Here is a 16,032-nt window from a genome sequence, read left to right on the forward strand (position 1 = left end):
TGCAAAGTCAAAATAAATGGAGAATAGATAGAGAATAGGAGTTAGTGATATGACACAATCATGAGTGATTATAAAGGGTAATGGTGGCTTGATAGTTAAATGAGGTTCAAGCTCCAGCACCACCAAGCTACCATTGTTGGACCCTTAACCCTATCTGCTCCAGGGGTGCTGTATCATAACTGACCCTGTGCTCTGTCTCCAGCTTCCTAGCAAGCTGAGATCTGCAGAGGAAAGAATTTCACTGTAATGCAATATTTATGTAACAAATAAAGGCTTTCTACTTCTTCTAATGTGTATCATGATATGCTTTCTCACAACCTGCCAGCAAATCAGTAATGTTGCATAGACAACTAGATTGCTTGAGGATACTTTTATATGATATCTAGAAAAAATATATTGTAAAAAATGTTTAAAAACTGTAAAGAAATTACAAAAACAATGGATAAATGCTTCTAAATCTCATGTAAAAGTGTGATATTGATGTTGGTTTGTGGATACATGCAGGCATGTGTGTATTTCATGTTTCATGTCTTGAGAGTTATTTACTTGCTACTTCTAAAGCACCACAATGAGCATATGGTCTGACATATGTATATGTCTGTGTGTATAAGCCCAGTAAATCTGCATACCAAGGCAGCATTACATGATTCAGAACTCTTAGTCTTTCATGCTTGGATGACATTAAGAACATACGGCCTGGTAAAGCAGGAAAAACATGTGCGTGGCTGGCCGTGAAGCTAGCGTTGGCTCAAGTGGCCATAGAGCAAAAACAGTGAGATCATGTCAGACTGCACTTCCTCCCACTCTCTACTATTTCTCTCTACTGAACCCATGACATGGGCAGATGGTACAGTCCACAAGCCACTAAATAGGACAGCAGGGAGAGCGTGTCTGGCACCTTGTTCAGTGTGGGGTTCCCATGGTAAGCTTCTCCTGCAGCTCAATTCAAGCTGATCAAAGTTTAAGTATAAGGAATTACAGCAGAGTCTCAGCAGATATTATTTAAATCAGATAACAAGGATGCACAGACTACTCAAAAATTAGCAGAGATGTTCATTAGCTCCCTCTCAGAGCTGAGGATTAGTCAGGTCTAATGCAATCATGTTTTTTATATCAAACAAACAGACATAGTATTAAGAGAATGTATGATCTGGGACGTTTTATTGTAATGTAATGGATAAGGGTATTGGGGAAAAGAAGAAAACCGTCTATATATAATAATTTATACATCTTCAGTAACTGCTTTAACCATTGCCAGGGTTGTGATGAATCCACAGAAAAACTACGAATATGTCTCATTAATATACATTTAAATCACATGACATCATGCACATGCAATTTTATACAGTTATTCCTGGTTAAAAGCAACTTACAGCAGCCATTCCATTGAATTTCTGGGAGGTGGGTGAGCCAGGGAACTCAGAAGAAACCCATAGAGAAACCTAAGCTCAGGACTGAACTGGGGACTATGGAGCTTTGAGCCATTAATGTGACAGATATTATGTCTACGGATGCAAGAAATATCAGTAAAATAATATTAACAGACTGATGCTAGAAGTCAGTAATGTTCAATGAGTATAGAGTATTGCCTAAAGCCTAACAAAAAAGCTAGATCTGTCCATCCCTATTTTTGGCTTGTCATTGCTGGTAATTGTTGTACATTTATTAAAGTAATTGACAGAAAAGGGGGGATCAGCAAGGGGGTCCAAAATTAGATCCTTGCTTTTAATTAAAGCACAGCATGAAGAAAGAAGTGTGAGCTAAAGATCTTATGTGGGATGGATGTGACTAAGCAAAAATCATAATTAAGTTGGTCAACACAGATTAGATGCAGTTTGAAATCAGGTTGTGACAATGTAGAGCTCAGAAAACAGAGAGCCATTGTCAATTAATTAAACATGGACAAGGATAGGATAAGATAACCTTCTACTTTTATCTTCTCCATTTTGTTAAAGTGTTAGTGGATAACCTTTCAGGTCGCTGAGACATTGCTAATGTGACATCTCTGATAATGTGTTAGAACTAAAGTTTTAAAGAACAACAAGGCCAACGTTTCTATAAAGTATTCACACTGAACACATTTCTCAATGGAATAAAAAGAAGGAAAAAATGTACTACAGCAAAGGTTTGCGAGTATGCGGATGTGATGTGTTATGATGTGGGCTCAGTGTTGTCTCTTGGTGATATTTATACTGATAGATAGCTCTTCAGCTGAGGCTGGAAGGATGACAGTCTGAGTAAATGGTGTCATCACTGCACTGATGCACAGACTCTCCAGAGACACACAATCCCAATGATGTTAAAAAACTGTGTGTGTGTGTGTGTGTGTGTGTGGATATGTGCCTGCTAAAATAATACATTATACACTGTGTATGCCGTGGGATAACTTTCGGAGTCCTAAAAAATGCCAAAAGTCACTAACATGATATCTATGAATATGAATACATATAATATCATTGTACAAATGCAACCAGATTCAAAATAGATTTGAATTATTTCACAAAAATAAGTATTTTAAATGATTTAAAGATCTCAGTGAAATAAATTCAAACTTTTGACTAATAATTTCCTGTGTATTTTTTCCCTCAGTTTAAATTGACTTTCATAATAATGAGGGGACATGTCTTATTTACGTGATGCATTATAGACTAAACACTGTGTAAAAAAAATCTTACAGTCAGTTCTTTCACACTAAATTTATTAGATATCACTGAGTCTACAACCAGGTGAGTCTATTTTAGGGTGGTCACATTACTGAAAGGTTTTTTCATGATCAAGAACATAAACACAATTGCGAAGGATTATTCACAGTAAGCTTTATTTGTAACAGATCATGCAAAATTGGTTAAAGCGTCCAAACAGAATGCTGTAAGTACAGAAGCTAAAGCCTGTGAAGGAATTCTTGCACTGCATTATTAATTCCTGCTTAGTAACCTTGCAGAATTAATAAAGCCCTGCACTAAAGCGATTTTGCCCTAAATGTATGCACAGCTTGATCCAAATATGAACAATAATAGCCTTAGCACTGCTGACACAGGGCCTGCATCACTCTGTATCTATATAAAGTCCAATGCTTTATTAATGACATTATTAAGCAGTGACGCAAAGGCAGTTGAGTGGAACAGAGCAGAAAAAAGGAGCTACATTAATAAAGTTTTACAGTGCATTATTAATCTGTGAACAGTAAACTAAACTGAACTAAATGTAACTATGTTTTATGATTCTGTCTCTAAAACCCCAAAATACTAATAGACAGGGAGACTTTGATCATGTCATGGCATTTTGCCTTGGTTGGTACACATGCCTGATTTAGAAATATTTAAAAACCCTATAAGATTAGATTAATCTATTAGATTAGATTCAACTTTATTGTCACTGCACATGTGGGTACAAGGCAATGAAACAGAGTTAGCATCTAAGCAGAAGTGCATTTTTGCAGTGCCGATAATTAGCATATATAATCAGTATATAAACAAATATAAATATTCTGAGCATAGTGTAATCTATATGCTGTCACAAGCTCCTATCTAATCAGAAGCAGCCTGCTGCACAAAGGCAATATGGTGAACATTGACTCTTTAAATCTCTCTAAGCTGCATTAACAATCAATATCAGACCCAAGAACTAATGCATGCATGGACAGGTTTAGACACGCCCATCTTATTATCATATAAGTGGAAGAAAGGAAAACAGGAAATAGATGAATGAGTTGCTAGGAAGGGTGTATAAGAAATAAAAAGTGAGCAAATATTTTTTGGAATGTTTAAAACCTTTAGTCCTTAGTCTTTTTTTCCATATACGTATACATATATATATATATATATATATATATATATATATATATATATACACTATATTGCCAAAAGTATTCGCTCACCTGCCTTGACTCGCATATGAACTTAAGTGACATCCCATTCCTAATCCATAGGGTTCAATATGACGTCGGTCCACCCTTTGCAGCTATAACAGCTTCAACTCTTCTGGGAAGGCTGTCCACAAGGTTTAGGAGTGTGTTTATGGGAATTTTTGACCATTCTTCCAGAAGCGCATTTGTGAGGTCACACACTGATGTTGGACGAGAAGGCCTGGCTCTCAGTCTCTGCTCTAATTCATCCCAAAGGTGTTCTATCAGGTTGAGGTCAGGACTCTGTGCAGGCCAGTCAAGTTCATCCACACCAGACTCTGTCATCCATGTCTTTATGGATCTTGCTTTGGTCACTGGTGCACAGTCATGTTGGAAGAGGAAGGGGCCAGCTCCAAACTGTTCCCACAAAGTTGGGAGCATGGAATTGTCCAAAATGTCTTGGTATGCTGAAGCATTCAGTGTTCCTTTCACTGGAACTAAGGGGCCAAGCCCAGCTTGAAAAACAACCCCACACCATAATCCACCACCAAACTTTACACTTGGCACAATGCAGTCAGACAAGTACCATTCTCCTGGCAACCGGCAAACTGAGACTCGTCCATCAGATTGCCAGATGGAGAAGCGCGATTCGTCACTCCAGAGAACGCGTCTCCACTGCTCTAGAGTCCAGTGGCGGCGTGCTTTACACCACTGCATCCGACGCTTTGCATTGCACTTGGTGATGTATGGCTTGGATGCAGCTGCTCGGCCATGGAAACCCATTCCATAAAGCTCTCTGCGCACTGTTCTTGAGCTAATCTGAAGGCCACATGAAGTTTGGAGGTCTGTAGTGACTGACTCTGCAGAAAGTTGGTGACCTCTTCGCACTATGTGCCTCAGCATCTGCTGACCCCGCTCCGTCAGTTTACGTGGCCTACCACTTCGTGGCTGAGTTGCTGTCGTTCCCAAACACTTCCACGTTCTTATAATACAGCTGACAGTTGACTGTGGAATATTTAGGAGCGAGGAAATTTCACGACTGGATTTGTTGCACAGGTGGCATCCTATCACAGTTCCACGCTGGAATTCACTGAGCTCCTGAGAGCGACCCATTCTTTCACAAATGTTTGTAAAAACAGTCTGCATGCCTAGGTGCTTGATTTTATACACCTGTGGCCATGGAAGTGATTGGAACACCTGATTCTCATTATTTGGATGGGTGAGCGAATACTTTTGGCAATATAGTATATATATATATATATATATATATATATATATATGTCTTTTTATATTCAGTAAGTTGTTACTTTGGCTCAACTTACCAAAGTGACTTTGGTTTGCTTCACAGTGTTACTTCTTAATTAACAGCGAAATACTGAGTGAATTATGTTATATGCATTAGCAGAGGAAAAACACAACATGAAAGCAAAATAAAAATGTGCTATATTTATGAGATATGTATCTAAATATCTAATAGGAAAACCATACGTTATGGGGTAATATCAAGTCATTATTGTAAGCAACTTTCTAATCATAATTTTAGATTCAACTGGAAATGGGCTTCGGTAAATATTACACTTGCTCATTGGTAATATTAATTTACACATGCAACCATCAAGTAACTTTCAGGCTGCATTTCACATTCGTATATTTGCATTAAATGCCACTCTGTATTTTAGCACTGCGGAAACAAATTGCATATTCATAAAGCAAACATACTGGTACTATTCACTCATTTTGAAAAAGGCAATCCTTCATAGGTCTGGTGAATAAATCAGCATGCATTTTTGGTGGTTATCATCATGTTTTTTTACACGTGCAAGCCAGGTCCTGAGTGTGTTGTTTGTGGCTGTATCATGGAGGGGTGTGCCTCTGCTCACGCCATTGCCTCATAAGATGAGTCTGTCTGACTCGTGCTCCACACTCTTAGCCATGATGGATCGGCTGGCTGGAGAATAGCCTGCCTGAGGTCTGTTTGGTCAGCGGAATAATACCCCTACTTGGCTGGTGGCTGAAATCATTACAGGTTGATGTCAAAATTCTCTGCCCAATTAATTTAACTATAAGCAGAGATGGGCTCTACTGTATCATGTGCTATGAAGACCACTGGCGTACTTCTGAGATCCACACAGAACAAAAACGTACTGTATGTACTGTAGTTTGTGACAGTGTTCTATATGAGACTAACAAGTGACAGTAGACTCAATGAGTATGAAACAAATCTCTTTTTATATGTGCACTTTTATATATATTTTCTCACATCTAGAGATTTATTTATTTAATTATTTAATTTATTTCCAGATAACACTAGATATCGTATAGTGTACTTCCTAGGAGTACAGTCGTTATATAGACTGCTCAGCTACTTTCGTTTGATTGTTTATTGTTAATTAGTTTCACATGGACACACAGCTCAGACCTATCTTAGTTGCACTTATTTGACTCGAAGTCTTGGCTATGACCTATTTAGCAGTTACAACTGCTTTAGTTCCTATAGGCCTTAGCACCTATCTGCTGCTCCAATCAGCCCCAATCATCTTCGAAAGTAATAAAAAGAACTAGTCTCTAGTAGCGTGACTTGAAAAAGCGTAAATTCTACAAGGTCTAGAATTTGATGTTCTAGGACAGGTGGGTGGCGCTCCACAGCGTCTGTGACTGATGTACACCAGATCAGTGCTGTTTCGAGCAGAGCCTGATTCAATTAGGGTCCAGGGACATGGGCAAGCAGCCAGTCCAACCCCTTACCCAGCTCACTGAGATTAATGAGACGAGTGCTGACAAAATGGGTCAGCCATGGACGTGCGTGTATGTGTGTGTGTGTGTGTGTGTGTTGGTTAGTTGAGGGGAGTGACTAAAGGTGAGTTAGATTGATGTTAATGCACTGTCCAGTCTACATTTGTTTCTTCAGTGAATTCGAGCATCAGTGGCAGTTACACAACACCAATGCCTTGTCTGCATACATATTCGTAGTGCATGCACACTCACTCATACACACACACACACATACACACACACACACACACACTATGCTCGCAGCATACATGCATGACACATATGCATAAAATTACTAAAATGGTAAAAAAAGCCACAGTGGGAAAAAACAGAGAGAAAGACAACCAGGAAGCATTAAAGACATCAGAATTTCTTGCGTACAGTTTTCTAAATTATACTCCAATACCACAAAATCATTTTGTACACACAATGAAATGTAACACTCAATCACTGTTAATGAAAAACAGCTTGAACCTTTTGAGAAATAACCACACATTTTTATAATTTACTTATCCTAACTTATGCTCAAGAAAATACATGTTCAAGAAAATATAAAAACTAGGTTACATTACCTATGGGTAATACTGCCTTCAAGTCCTCCTTGGAAGTTTATGTACCTGGGTCATGATTATGACATTATGTTTGTTTATTAAGGAAACTTTATTGTTTTTATTGCTTTATTTTTTATATAATCAATAACAAGATTTTTAACATGCAAAATTCTTACTGATGTGGATGTCACAATCAGATTGGGCACCCTTATTTTGTTGTCATCTGATCCACGTATTTTTGCCCTTCCTGACTCATCCTTCCCATTTTATCCAGGCTTGGGAGCAGCACTGAGAGTTAACCCCTCAGTGGCTGGGTCACTTGCGTGCCCAGGAATAGAACCCAGGCCACGACGTTGACAGTGTGGGATCCTGTCACCAGAGAATTTATCAACCACCTCATAATTTCAAAAAGGACGTCAAGGCAGTATAAACATCTGGTCTATATACCAAATGACTGTGTGGATAGAAGGTCCCAGTCCAAAGTTAGCACTGCAGTCAGCAAGGAGTTGAACAAGACATGCGACTGTTGCTACACCGCTTACTACGAGAGTTCATAGTGCAGTAGCTGTTAAAGAGTGTTTTTCTATCTTCTGTCTAGTCCACATTATCTTGTTACACTGTCTTCCTCAATTTGATTAAGACTTTTTTCTTAGCGTTGAGAAGGACAGAGCAGACTGTAACCATTACCAATGTGTCAGCTTGCCAAGCTTGAATCTGCTGTGTAAGCTTTTTCCCCTTTGCTTTGTGAACATCAACTGTGTGGATGAAATCCATAGATTGATAAAATCATGTTTTTTTCCTCTTTGCTTTCATTGAATGCTCGATTACCCAAAACCCCAACAATGACATGTCAGACAAGGACGAGGTGTGGATGCAAGCGCAGCTTTATTGATGCAAATGGAAAAGCAGACAAATCCACAAGGCAAGGACAGAGTCCCTGTCATAAACAGGCAATGGTTAACAAACAAGCAAGGCAAACTCAATAAAATAAACAAGCAGGGTCAAAGCCAGAACAGGGTTCACTTAATAGCAAAGACTTGGTGTTGTGTTTAGCTAAGACCAATACTTTGCTATAGACTGAAGTTTGTGCTGTCTGCAGGTGTGTGTACAGAAGTCATGGGAAGGTCAGGTGAGATGCCTTGTAGGTTGATATTTGGTGGAGGATTCTGGGAAATGGAGGTTATGTTTACAGGTGGAGCTGACAACATTGCACTAAATCTTTATTTAGACACGTTTGTTTGGGTAACCTAATTTTGCTCGGCTATCTAGAATACCTATGCAATTTAATTTGATATAAATTTATTTATTATTAATTAAGATTGTAATTATTCAATTTTGAAATATTGACTCCTTAAGGTCATATTTTATTATTGTTATCTCATTATGTTGACATAGACTAATTAACTGAAACTTATGATTAGCCCATATATAAACACGGTCAGACAGGCATGAAATTAGTGATACCACAATAAAGGTAATTATTGGTTAGGTTACATTTTGTGTTGCACACAGTTGAGGAACACCTACAAGCCAGCCATAGTTCTGGTCTTAATGTCCTAGATTCTACCAATTTTCATGATCTATTAGAAACATTAACCTTTTAGTCTGGAGTTAATAGACCTATGTCCACTCCAATCATTGAGCCCTAAGAGCAAAACATGACATGACTAAAAGCAAGTTAAATGGCTTATGCACCCACTGTATTGCTTAATAAATTACCACTGACATTGTCATAAATTTAATAGGCCTATTTTTAATGGTACAAAGCATTTTTTTTGTCTTTTAATGGCCCGGTGTTTTGAACTCACTGGTGCATTTACTGCATTAATATCATCTATGCTTTATATTAACTTCACTCTTGTTCAATTATGTTTGGATCACGTACTGCCCAGTGTTATTAATGCTATAAAAAGGGCACATTTTATGGCATCAATTTAAATATTTGATGATAGTTCTATGATTTTGTGCATCTTAAATAGGGTACCACTACATTAGACGCAGAGAGGCTATTTAACTTCATATGCATAACATTTTATTTTGAATGTCAATGTTTAATATGCCATCATTCATTTATTCTGTGATCCCAGAGAAAAACCATGAGGAGAACACAAGGAACTCATACAGACAACAACCAGAGTTCAGATTTCAAACCAACAACGCTAGAGCTTTGAGGTGCCAAGGTTTCCCTCTGTGTAATGATATCCAATTTTAAATACTAAGGATATTTTAACCAATTTTTAATGTTAAGTTGACAAACAGGCTTAGCCGGAGTCATTGAGAAAATTTAGAGCTGTAGCAATAAACCAGGATGCAACATGTCCTTCAATATTAGTTTGAAATGGTTGGGCATTTTTGTGTTAACCCTAAGCCACTGACCTAAGACTCTGTTCTTACACAACTGATTATGTGTATGCAACAAAAAAGACATGAAATAACATCAGAATTACTATCACAATGATGCTATCAAATCATGGCAATGTGTGAATATGTAAGCAAGAACCTACTATGTGCCACATGTAACGGAATATACCTAACTGTTGTCAAGATATAGTGCATGTATAATGTGTAGTGTCAAGAGAGTGTTAAGTATTTTGTAATACTGGTGCTCACTGTGTATTGAATCTGAGAAAAGCTTCATCAGGTTTACTTATTTGTATCACGTCCCTGTGAAAGGTCGTGAGTTTAATCTGCCAAAGAAACGATGTTGGATGCCTGAGCAAGATCCTTATAAGCTTTGGATTGGACTCGAAATTACTTCGAATTTGCACCTGCCAAATGAAATAAAGTTTATTTCTTTCCTGCTTTAGCCCAGGCACTCTGGTGCCTTTAGAAAATTTGTTATCTGGGACTAAATAAGAATTTGAAAGACATTTGATAAGGCTGAACTACGCAAGTTTGAGAACACCAATCACTCAAATCTCCAGCCAGCTGTCCAATACTTTGGACCACATCAATCAAAACACCTATAGCCACCACATGCTGAGTAGGGAAATAAAGGCAAGTATCTACTGACCAGGTCAAGGACAGTAAAGACTCTTTAAATAACACCTACTTGGAGAATCAAAGAGCTTAGTCGAATTTAGAGATCTGGTATGCTTTAAAATTTATTTTTTAACTTAGCATGACAAACTAATTTGGAAATTAACCTTGAGAGTAATATATTCTTGTTTGCTTTGGCGCTCATTCAACAGATATAAATAAGAAATTAATGTAAACTTCAAGGATGCAACATCTTAAGCTGATTCAGAATTGGTTGTTAGCACTGCAGATGCACTGGCGCACAGCTCCTGCTGGAGATCGTGACTTGGGCACAGACAGCGTTTTGATGTAGGGCAGTATCAGATGGTGATTAACTGCACTAGGAGGTACATCAAAACATAATGCATCTCTCTTACTGGGACGCTAGTTACTTAAAATTGTACAAGATGTACTGCATGGGGAAGCCAAGATAAGGGAAATAGGTGGCAAATCACATTAGATATAGAAGTCAATTAGATATAGAACAGTATTCCTCTTTAATAATCTATCATGCTTATGATACTGATGCAGTCATCTCTGGAAAATCTCTAAGGGAGGAGTCTTGGCAAACACAGAAGTACCTCTTTATACCTGCTATAAAAATGCATCTCTGGATAAAAGACATATTAGCGATGAACCAATTCGAGCATGAAGTGTTTGAATCTTTTTTAATTATTTACATCACAAACTATTCACTTTTCCTTACCACCAGAACACTGCTTGTATATCAACTTAGAGATAGAGAGATATTAAACAGACACCATGAAGCTGAGGTATTTGGCCAGAATAAAGAAACAGTTTTGTTTGACTTTGCTTGTTTCTGTCTACTATAATAATCAAAGGGTATGGATTTACTTTCTTACAGTATACAAGGCCATACGATTTAATCACATTTTCACAGAAATGTTCTAATGCTTTAATATTCATAACAGTGACACATTTCAATTTTATTTATTTATTTATTTATTTATTTATTTATTTATTTTTGAGATGACCTCAACACAAAAAAATAAAATTCTAAATCATTTCTTTTGGATCCAGGGCCTATCCCTGGAACAGCTGGACAAGACACAAAGAAAACCCACATGGATGATGATGATTTATTTTTGTTTTTTAATTTGTGGAAAGGTCTTTTATTTGAAATGGCATTTATTTTTCACACATTTTTATATTTTGGATCTTACTGTAATCTGCTCAGATACTATAAAGCAATATAATTGACAATTGATTTTAAGTTTTGAAATTGATTGTTTCTGTCTACTATAATAATCAAAGGATATGGATTTACTTTCTTACAGTATACAAGGCCATACGATTTAATCATATTTTCACAGAAATGTTCTAATGCTTTAATATTCATAACAGTGACACATTTCAATTTTATTTATTTATTTATTTATTTATTTATTTATTTATTTATTTATTTATTTATTTATTTATTTATTTATTTATTTTTGAGATGACCTCAACACAAAAAATAAAATTCTAAATCATTTCTTTTGGATCCAGGGCCTATCCCTGGAACAGCTGGACAAGACACGAAAACCCACATGGATGATGATGATTTATTTTTGTTTTTTAATTTGTGGAAAGGTCTTTTATTTGAAATGGCATTTATTTTTCACACATTTTTATATTTTGGATCTTACTGTAATCTGCTCAGATACTATAAAGCAATATAATTGACAATTGATTTTAAGTGCATCTCTAGTGAAGAACCCGTAAATACTTGTCCATAGCAAGTTTCAGGTTTATTGTCATGTGTGTAAAGAGTTCTTTAAGCATTAATATACAGTGATGTTTTTGTGCTAGAGTAAACTCCTACCCAGACATAGTACAAAGATGATACCTAGAGTAGAAAACTGTAAACAGTGTAGGCAGTGAGAAAGTGGGAGATATTGCATATTCAGTTCGATTAATTATTTAAATAATATTGCAAGTAAAAAAATTAGTGATATCCTTAAGCAGTTTAAACATTATATGCAGTCCAGAAGTGTTCAATAGTGGGAGATATCGCACATACGGTGCATGGACAGTCAGAGTCAGAGTCTGATATCTGTACTGGTCATTAGTGTAAGTGTAAGTAATAGATGATAATATACAGTATTACAGGATTATGAATAGATCGTATAAGTTTGGTGTACATAATTAAAATTTTCTCTTTAAACTAATCAAAGAGATTTTTTTGTCTATGTCTTTAGAGGATGAAATCCTGTTTGAATGCCTGGAGTGAGTGGTGCTGTAACTGTATTACCTGCTACTGCCACCAATAGGTCACCCATATTATAACAGACTGTGATCAAGTAAGTGTGTGACAAAATCAGTGACAGTAACATACTGCAATGGATAGCAATAGCATCACAAATCATACACAATAAAGCAAAAAGTGTATTTAAGAGGCCGTGCAGAAATCTTTATGCTCGAGTGTATGTTGGTCGATGTATGCGAGTGTGTCTGTGATAATATGTGACACACATGCACATACATGCACACATACAGGCTCTTATATCGTATTCCAGCGTGCACTTTTTGTGACACACACACACACGCGAGTTCAGGTCACAAACCCGTTCTGCAAAACATCCCACACTGCAGTGGCAGTGCATTTGCAGGGTTGGAGTGGCCTTGCTTTCACCTGAATGAAACACACCGTGCAGTGCGTGTCAAACAGCTGAGAGGTACAACAAGCTGTCCAACCAGAAAAGTGGAAGCTTAAAGTCACACACACATACACACACAGAGGGTCTAACTAACATGCAGAGTGCATACTCAAATATATCTAACACTCACTGTGGCAATCATTAGTGAATTCTTCCTTATCTGATTCTGCTGTGGAAAATAAGAATAAGATTATTTGTAACTTTGTGATCCTTTAGAGGATCCTTCACTCATAAAACCTTGACAACAGCTCACTATGAGAAGCCACGAGCAACAGCAAGCGTTGATGGCTCAGTTAAATGCAACGGAGATCAATCACATGTACCCCCAGTCTAGCAGGTGGTCATGTGTACTAGATCATACAGTTCATTACTCACAGTACACACCAAGGCCACACATCAGAGCACAACATGACATGCAGCGGCAAGACCTATAAGGATCATCCCTCTTATGATAATAGTACTAAAATGAATCAAATACCTGAAAGTTTTTCGAGTAACGAAGATGCAGTTCATATCAATGCTGTATCTGAACACTGGCTTCGAAAAACTGCAGTTAAATCTATATAGGACAACACAATCGCTGGTCACTTTATTAGAAACACATACACCTGCTCATTCATGCAATTATCTCATCAGCCAAGCATGTGGCAGCAGCGCAATGCATAAAATCGCGCATAGAGGGCAAGACCTTCAGTTCACATCAATCATGACATGAAGAGCGGGTATATTTTCAGAATTTGTTTTGGGTCACAGAATGTTTCAAATAAGACACAAGATGACAAAGTATTTCCAGCCCACTGAACTGAACTCATTCCACAAGGATTCTAAAACAGATAGATAGATAGATAGATAGATAGATAGATAGATAGATAGATAGATAGATAGATAGATAGATAGATAGATAGATAGATAGATAGATAGATAGATAGATAGATAGATAGATAGACATACTTTTATCCCCACTTCTAATATTCTGCAGTATACTCGATTTTGTAGTGTACTATCATATACACAGATCATAACATGCAATTTTACTGCCGCAGTGAAACACAATGCCCAAAGAGCCAACGGCACCCTTCTTTTGTGGCACAGCACGTCTGTCATGCGTCTGCTCTCCCCCCAAACTCAATTAGCCTAAAGAGTCTCATACCACAATCAGTCCCAGGAGCTCCATCTATCATCATTTCATCTACAGCCATCAATCGCTCTTTTCATTTCTATAGCGCTGTGCAGAAAGAGTGCGCCCGCAGCATGGCACTAAGGTGCATTAGCTTAACCTAGTTACATCCAGAAAGAAAAACCAGCAAAACAGAAAAACACAAAAGTGATCACTTATGATTTCATTTATAATAGAAATTAGGGGAGTTAATATGAGAAGATGGACAATAACTTGCATTTACTTTATGTTCTAATTGTGATTCGTCTTCTTCTACGTCTTTATTATTATTATTATTATTATTATTATTATTATTTGGTTGTATAATGAACAAAGACACTCCATCTCTGTATGCTAATTTGCCTGAGCAGAGAAGCACCAACAGTGACAAACTGATGCCTGTGTTACACGAGGAACGTCATGCCAGATCATCCCAATCCACAGCGCTAAAACTTAACAGGCTAACAGGTTTTTTATTATAGTTATAATTGTTTCCTATTATAAGTACTGTGGCAATGCATTACTGTTTTTATTATTTAGACTTATCATTACATTATAATATCACTTGATGAAGACACCCTTACTTTGCACATTTGCCTTTTCTGGTCTTTTGGAAATTCTTGTCAATTTAATGTTTTTAAACTTAAATGTAATTATTTTAGTTTTGATTTCAATAAAGCAAAGACTTCAGTAAAGCAAAGACTCCTAAAAATGCAAACATTTCTACATACAAAAATGGAGACTATAAAGTACAGATAAAAATTCTACTTGCTGTGACCTCTTTATTTATTTATTTATTTATTAATTAATTAATTAATTTATTTATTTTTACACCTTAAAGTTTCTCAAAGCATTAGTATTTCTGGACTTTGCTTCAGCTCACATGCTATTTTTAGTTTCCACAGGTAACTGGTATTTATTTATTTATTTATTTATTTATTTATTTATTTATTTATTTATTTATTTATTTATTTATTTATTTTCATAAATAAATAAAAAATATAAATTTTCATTTTAGTTTTATTTATTAATTGATTTTGGAAATGAATGTTTGGAAACCTAAAATAAATGCTTATTTTTACTGACACAGTAGGAAAAAAACCTAAAGGAAACATCTAGTACGGAAATGTACATTAAAAAATAAATAGGGTGTCAAACACTTTCCTTCAACTTTCACTTTATATTTTTCAGTGCCCCAGTATCTGCCTGATTAATAGCACTGGCAATAAAAAAAATGGAGGCCTTTCTATTGCAAATAACTGGAAATTATTTTTCTTCTCTCATGATCTGCTCTCACAAAATCACCTGCTGAACTAGATTCAGCACAACTAGCAATATCTTTTTCACTCTAACTGGAGTTGAGCCCTGTTTACTACAGTTCACTCAGTAAGTCACTGTTTTCCTCCATGTCCATAATGCTTCTCAAACCGTTTCAATTCAGATGATGACCTGGACATAAACTAAGTCACCTCTAAAAATCAGCATCTTGCAACGTTTACTTGAAGCATACCAAAAAATCAAATTTGTCCTGATCACCTGTATCTCCAACAAAAAGCCAGAGCTTGAACAGTAAATGTCTCTCACCTGCGTGACCTTCTCTGTGACGTTGTGTGTGCGGTCAATGAGCTTGCAGGGAGCGATGATGTCCATTTCTCCGGGAGGGAGAGCAATAAGGGGGTCGGGTTTAAAGTCCACAAAGTTGAGGGTGATCTGGGGGATCTTACTGATGGTCCGGTAACGCATGAGGTCTGAGTCGGAGGTAGAGTTAAGCATGCTGGACTTGTTGTTCACTGCACCTGTTAAAACAAAGCATGCACAAAATAGACAGGTTCAGAAGACCAAATCGAAGCTATGAATGTACCGTGGTTCTGATCCATTCACGATACTTGTATACATAGCACAGAAATTACTAAGTGGTTTAACACAGTGGCATGGTATCTGTAATTACAACTTTATTATATTATTATTACTGCCTATGTCAATTAAAATTTCTCCCTTAACATTTCCCAGCCCTCTGAGCTCCAGATTACT

At 36.8% G+C, this 16,032-nt stretch overlaps 1 protein-coding gene across 4 annotated transcripts in view; it reads right to left on the reverse strand.

The window, feature by feature from the left end:
- kcnh2b (potassium voltage-gated channel, subfamily H (eag-related), member 2b) overlaps positions 1-16,032 on the reverse strand; it is a 197,450-nt gene that overhangs the window by 73,313 nt on the left and 108,105 nt on the right. For 2 of the 4 annotated variants that reach the window (XM_058397098.1, XM_058397108.1), the window contains exons 6-7: positions 15,586-15,797; positions 12,976-13,014 (exon numbers count right to left, since the gene is read on the reverse strand). In XM_058397098.1, the coding sequence (XP_058253081.1) occupies positions 12,976-13,014; positions 15,586-15,797 (251 nt within the window). The remainder of the gene's footprint in view (positions 1-12,975; positions 13,015-15,585; positions 15,798-16,032) is intronic. The other 2 variants (XM_058397116.1, XM_058397125.1) reach the window with 2 other exon arrangements.

This window comes from Hemibagrus wyckioides, linkage group LG01, assembly GCF_019097595.1.
Source record: "Hemibagrus wyckioides isolate EC202008001 linkage group LG01, SWU_Hwy_1.0, whole genome shotgun sequence".
Classification (NCBI taxonomy): domain Eukaryota; kingdom Metazoa; phylum Chordata; class Actinopteri; order Siluriformes; family Bagridae; genus Hemibagrus; species Hemibagrus wyckioides.